This window comes from Vulpes lagopus, chromosome 11 (assembly GCF_018345385.1).
Source record: "Vulpes lagopus strain Blue_001 chromosome 11, ASM1834538v1, whole genome shotgun sequence".
In the NCBI taxonomy this organism is placed as follows: Eukaryota; Metazoa; Chordata; class Mammalia; order Carnivora; family Canidae; genus Vulpes; species Vulpes lagopus.
In genome coordinates this window covers 97,793,868-97,800,482 of record NC_054834.1, presented here as the reverse complement: position 1 = coordinate 97,800,482, position 6,615 = coordinate 97,793,868, and the positions used below count along the sequence as shown (strand labels likewise).

General features: G+C 57.6%; 1 protein-coding gene across 1 annotated transcript; it reads right to left on the bottom strand.

Annotated features, from left to right (window-relative positions):
* Positions 1-3,157: 3,157 nt before the first annotated feature.
* Positions 3,158-6,084, bottom strand: SP9 (Sp9 transcription factor). Its single transcript, XM_041722956.1, has 2 exons — positions 5,990-6,084; positions 3,158-4,922 (listed from the first exon to the last, which is right to left on the bottom strand). The coding sequence occupies exons 1-2, from the start codon at positions 6,008-6,010 to the stop codon at positions 3,486-3,488; spliced, it is 1,458 nt and encodes a 485-aa protein (XP_041578890.1). The 5' UTR covers positions 6,011-6,084; the 3' UTR covers positions 3,158-3,485.
* Positions 6,085-6,615: the final 531 nt, after the last annotated feature.

Sequence of the window (6,615 nt, the reverse complement as noted above, 5' to 3'; positions counted from 1 at the left end):
GCGCGCCCCCGGCCTGCAGGCCGCTCCCGGGCGGGTCCCGCGGCCTCCCGCTCCGCCCCGGCCCCGGAGCCCCGAGGTGGCCCTGGGGAGACGCGGCCCCACCTCGGGTGGACCCCGAGCGCGTCTCCCCGCCCCCGCGCGCTGCAGCCAATTTGCTCGGCCTCGGCAGGTCGCCCCCCGCTCGGGTGCCCGCGCCCCCGCGCCCCCCGGGAGCTCAGGGTGGGAAGGACGGGGGGCGGGGGGGATGCTGGGATCTGTTTCCGCCCGTCGGTTCGGTCGGGGGTGGGGTGGGGGCGGGGTGGCGGCGGCAGGGGCCCCGCGTCCCTCGGGTGCAGCCCGGGCGAGCGCTGGTCCCCGGCTGGACGCGCCCGCCGGCCCGGGAGCCGCGGTGATGGACGTCCGCTGACCCGCGGGGCAGAGGCCTTGATCACTGGGCTGCGGAGGGAGCCGCGCGGCGAGCGGGACCTGCACCGCCAGGCCCTTTGATCTGCCTTTATTATCCGCGAGAAACAAAGCTGCTGGGACAGACGCCCGGGCGCCCTCCTGCTCGGGAAACCCCACCGCACGCTCACCTCCCGGCCGCCGGCGCGGCCCCCAGCCCGCCGGGCACCCTCTCGGCCTCCCGCGCCGCGGCCCGACCCCCGACCCCGACCCCCCCCCGCAGCGGAGGCTCCCCGGGCGGCGCCTGCAGGAGGCCGGGCCTGCCCCGGGAGGCGCGCGGGGGGCTGGGCTGGGAGGTCCTGGCTCTGAACTGCTTGAGCGGGGAGACAAAATGGTCAAAGAGAAGGAAAACTCGAGGAAGCAGAGCGGGGTAACCGAGGCCGTGGGGACCGCAAGAAGGAGGAGAGGGGCGAAGACACCGAACCTCACGCTGCAAATGCCCCTCTGGGGACCTCAGCTGCATGTGTTATCGCTACTTTGCTACTTGGCTTTGCAGAGCAGAGTTTGCGAGAAAACATTTTGTTGGTTGTTAGTGACAATAATTTTTTTTTTCTTCCCTAAAAATCATACCTCCATTCAAGTTCCCAAGATGGACAGTAATTAAAAAAAAAAAAAAATTCCACCGGGGGCTGACTTTGCTTGTGTTTCCTATTGTGTGCGGAGCCTTTCAGAAATATTTTTATTCTGTAAATATGTACTTTATTTTCTAAATTAACATTTTCGAATTGCGAAATTATCTCATTTACCAATTTTCTTTTTCGTCTCTCCCTCACTTCTCCCTCTCTTTTAAACTGGGGCTGTTAAGTTGGTGGTCAGAAGACAAAGAGAGTGAAAATAATTTTCATTTCAATAATTGCCTTCTGGTCAATTTAACTGTGCCTTATTTTGAAAGAGACTGTCTAAATGAGATTCCTGTCCCAAATGTGTTCCCAGGCCTGATCCCAGCCTTTAATTATTCCTGAGTTTTTTTTCTTCAGAATAAGACGCCGCACTGAGTAATCACAAAGAAGTCAGAGAGCATCCTTGAACCTTTTCAGAAGCAGTGCCACTGATATTCAAATAACCTGCGAGGGCCATTTGACGGCGCGGGGACCTAGGCATTTCCAATTCACTATTTGCATAGATCAGCCGTCTTTGAAAAGGAAAGGAGCAGTTGTCTTCCATAACATTAAAAAGCCTAGTTATCAAATCAAGTGCTTAGTTTGGGGGCTTTTAAAACGTTTACATTTTATCTCAGGTTGCCCTTTACCGTTTGACATGCAAATTTGGTGCAGTTAATTTAGACAATTAAAAAGATCTTCAAGGGAGCTTTGTCACGGAGAATATTTGGAGTTTTCCCCGTGGACCAGCTGAGATAAAGTTGGCCAGAACAAATGATGTCTAGGAGATTAATTAGATATTTGATAAGACATGAATCCCTAATAAGGGAATACAAGGCACAGGGGGCTGCTGTGTGCTCTAAGTCAAAATTAATAACATTTAACAAGATTTTCATTTAGGCATGAAATGTCTTTTCCGGGGTATTGACTCTAGCGATTTATTCCCCTGAGTCGCCTCCCAACGTAGAGGGCCTTGGGAGCTAAAAGACTTCTTTTAAAAAGCTTTTTCCTTTCACAGATTGTTTTTAAATCGCTTTTTAAAAACAAACAAACCCACTGGAGTTTTGTCCGACCCCTCCGGGAGGTGTAGCCACCTCCCCAGTTAAAGCTGCCAAGGATCTTTGCTTTATTTTAGGGGCTCCAGAGTTTTAAAATGTCACCTTTTGAGAGCTGTCTCATTAAGTAATACAACTACACGTTCTTATAACCCAATTTAATTTACGCTATTGATATACAAATAAATAATTTTGACTTCTCAAAAATGTATATGTATTATGGCTTTTGTAACTCACATAAAACCTTACATTACCTAAAACTAACATTAAAGGAATTTTTTTCCCCAACAACAACAAAAAAGTCGACCCATGTAAAGGTTATTGACAGGGGAACAGGATTAAAAAAAAGGAAGTGTATTGTTCAGAGTCCTTTAATAATACCAAAATGAAAATATGATGTCGAGATTTTCTTCATACAGATAAACGCATTTAATTTCTTTAGATGACCTTAACTTACGTGTTTGTGAGTGAAATGATAACTCAACATTTTAAATATCTTTTACATATATACTGACTTTCACAAAGTGCATCAGAAAATTAAAAAAAAAAAAACTCCCTGAATTTCAGGAATTCACCAAAAAAAAAAAAAAAAAAGAAAACCTCTATTCGAATGAACATTTACAAGAAAATAAAAAAGAACACAATCTTTTGAACCCTATTTATACAGATGTTATGAAATACAGAGAAACTGTCACTAGACTTCCAGTTTAATTTCTCACCTTAAGCCTTTTTTTGATGCTTCCTTTTTTAGGAAAAAAAAAAAAGTCTCATTGTAAGTAGATATCAAGCAGGACTTGGAGCATTTTATATATAATATAATCCACACAAAGGGTCTGTTTTTATAGGTCCCGTTTGTTTTCAAATGTTCTGACAGTCCTTTGCAGAGTGGTGGCTTGGGGTTTTTTTTTTGTTTTGTTTTTGTTTTTTTGTTTTTTGTTTTTTTTTTTGAGAAAAGGAAAGAGAAGGGTAGTGGAGGGGAGGGTGGGCGGTGGGGGAGGAGGGGGCGTTTCTGTGTATTGCTCTTCGCTGGAGAAGTTTGTGAGTGTGTGTGTGTGTGTGTGTGTGTGTGTGTACGCGCGCGCGCACGACTGTGCGTGCTTGTGGTTGTGGGTCTCCGGTGTGTGTGTCTGCCTGCGTGTGCAGCTTTGTAAAGTGGGGTCTGTGTCGGAGGATGGTTTAATGGTTTGCTTTTGTTCCCGGACCACGCGTTCGATTCCGGTCCGGGCTGGGCCAGCGAGCAGGGCCGCGGGGCCGGGTGCCGCTCCCCTCCGCGCCGGCCCGGGGCGCGTCCCTGGAGCCCCCGCCCGCCCGCGCCCCGCTCGCTGGCCCTCCGAACCTCTCGCTCGCTCGCGGCGTCTCTACGGTGTCGCTCGCGCTTCCCGGCCGGCCTCTAAGAGTCGTTGGGGCCAGACGCGCCTTCCTTGCCTCCCGCCGAGGCCGCCGCGGCCGCCGCGGCCGCCGCCGCAGCCGCCGCCGCAGCCGCCGCCCGGGCGGCACTGACGCTGGAGTCGTGCAGGATGAGGTCGGGGGACTCGGAGCGGGGCGTCTCCAGGTTGCTGGCGTCCGTGTCACTGTCGCTGCCCTTTTTGCCCCCGCCGCCCCCGTTGTGCGTCTTAATGTGTTTGCTCAGGTGGTCGCTGCGCATGAAGCGCTTGTTGCACACGGGACAGGCGAAGCGCTTCTCGCCCGTGTGAGTCCGCAGGTGCCGCTGCAGCTCGTCCGAGCGCGTGAAGCGCTTGCCGCAGAAGAGCCAGTTGCACACGAAGGGCCGCTCGCCCGTGTGCCAGCGCAGGTGCGCCTTCAGGTGCGACGTCTTGCCGTACACCTTGCCGCAGCCCGGGATGTGGCAGCTGTGCAGGCCCTTGCGTCGCAGGCTCGCCCCGGCCGGGCCCAGCCGCTCCGCCTCCTGGCAGTTGGGGCAGTCGCAGGTGGCGCGGCCCGAGTAGCGGCGGGCGGAGCGCGCCGAGCTCCCCCCGGCGGCCGCGGCCGCGGCGCCCGAGATCATGGCGCTGGCAGCTGCAGCCGCCACGGCGGCGCTGGAGTCCGAGTAGGAGGGCAGCACCGGCTTGAAGCCGTCCTGGGCCAGCAGGTGCTGGCTGGTGGAGAGCAAGTGCGAGGCGGCGGCGGCCGAGGAGCCGAGGCCCGTGGAGCTGAAGGCCGAGTGCGTGAGCGAGCTGAAGTCGGGGTTGTAGGTGCCGAGCTGCGAGTGCAGCGAGGCCTGGGGGGCGCCCGAGTGCAGCGAGCTCTGGAGCCCCCCAGCGGGGTTCTGCACCTCCAGCCACGAGCCCGGGCTGCTGTGCACGTCCCACCACGACGACGCCGCGCCGTTGGTCACCTCGCCCGCCGCCAGCGTCGAGTGGAAGCCTGACTTGTACCACGACTCGTACGGGTGCGCCATGCCCACGCGCGGGTACAGGCCGTCGGCCGCCGTCGTGTGCACCTTGGAGATGAAGGCCGACTGGCCGCCCGCCTCCTGCGGGGACACTCCGGCCGCCGCCGCCGCGGCCGCCGCCGAGTTGGAGAAGAGGCCGCCGTAGTCGCTGCTGAACGCGGACGACGTGGGGGACGTGGAGGCCAGGCAGAAGGCGCTGTTGGCGGCGCCCGAGCCGCCCGCCAGGCCGCCCGAGCCGCGGCCACCGGTGGCCACGGCGAAGCCCGAGAGGCTGGAGCCGAGGTTGCAGCTGGACGAGGAGCGCTTCCAGGGGTGGAAGCCGCCCTTGGCGAAGGCGCTCGACTCCGGCAGCGTCGTCAGCGGGCTCGTGTTGCCGATCTTGTTGCAGGTCGCCGCCAGCATGGCCAACGGGGTCGTTCCGAAGCGCGGCTCTTCCTGGAGTGGGTGGGGTGAGGGAGGGAGCAAGGAGAAGGAGGGCAGGAGGAAGTGGGAGGAAGACACAAAGTGCACCCGTGAGCAGCCTCGTTTCCCCGCGGCTGGTCCCGGGGGGTCGTGGCTCCCGGGCTCGCGCCTCCTCCCCGCGCGCTCGCCAAGGATGCGCCGCGCCCCGCGCGGGGCGGCGGCGATCCCAAGGGCGAGGGGCCCGGCGCTGCAAAGTTGTGTGCTCCGGCGGGGGCTACTGATCAAAGACGTCTCCGTGCCCCCCGGCTCGGCCGCTGCAACCCCTACCCCGGGCCGGACGGGGGCCGCTCGCCTCCCGCGCGCCGTGAGCCCGCTCCTCTCCCCGAGGCCCCCAAATCGCCCTTCGGAGCAGAGCGCGGAAGTAAACACAAGGACGACAAACGCCGAGTGAGGGCGGAGGCGGCCGAAACTGCGGCTCGGGGGCTGGAGAAACTTGGGACACTGCTTCCCGGCGTGGCTACGGCTTGACTCTTTTTTTTTTTTTTTTTAATAGAAAACACTGCTGTTTTGTTGTTTTTTTTTTTAATGTTTACACCCCCGCCCCCAAACCCTCGATTATGAAAACAAGAATCCGCGAAGGGGACCCAGCGATGGATTTCAAAGTCACAGGCGAACTGGGGAGCCAGAGAAGTGTAGATGTTTGTTAACGTGACTACACGGACTGCAAAAACGATTAAGGCTGTTTTCTGGAAACACGACTGTCGCGTAATTGCAACAATCCCCGGAGCAAGGGGGGGATGGGGTATAAATCACCAGGGGGAAGAAAAGAAACCTCTAGGTTTTCTTTAAAGCCACATTTAAAAAAAGAAAGAAAGAAAGAAAGACTTGCTTAACAAATCATTTCCTTACAAAGGCATCTCCTAGGTTTCAATAACTTGGAAAGAATCAGTCCCAGAAACGTGGAAAGTGCTCAAAGGAGCTGAAGCTGCAGCTTGCAGTCCGGCAGCAACAGTTTCTCCAGAGCCGCGGACGCGGAGAAGCCATAACGAAAATTTACTGCAGTTAAAGCAAGCAAGCGCCTTGCCGCACTTCCGACTTACCCCGAGTATAGACGTGGCCATAGCAGGTCCCTTGGGCTGCGCGGCGGGGCCGGGAGCGGGGCAGAGCCTGGCGGCTGCTCGGGAAAGCTGCTCGGATCCCGCGCAGCTCCCGCGTCCCCGCGCTCGCGCCGAGCGGACTCCGGGCTCCCGCCGGCTAAACTCAGCCTAAGTGCGAGGAGCACCCGCTTTGAAGTGCCGCTGGCTGCGCCTCTCGCCCAATGAGGGCGCAGGCGGAGCAGACGGGAGCTGCCCCGCAGCCAATCAGACGCGCCGAGGGGCCCAAGCCAGGGCTCCCGGCGCGTGCCAGTCAAGGCGGCTAGCGAGGTGTCGGGAGGGGAGGGGAGGGGGGGGACGCGGGCTGGAGCCCGGAGAAATTACAGTGCAATTAAACATTTACACACACGCACCAAGCCAGGTTGAAGTCGCGCCGAGACCCAGCCACAAGCCCCCCGAACCACCCCGAGATGATGCAAGTTAGAACTGGCAGCCCCGCTCCACTCCCCACTTGTGGGAAAGGAGGCAAGAGGGGAGGGGGCGCCGAGGCGGAGGCCGCAGCAGCGAGGCCTAAGTAAAGACGGAAATGTCAACGCTCACTTGGTGTGTCTAGGCTCTCGCCTGCAAAGCAC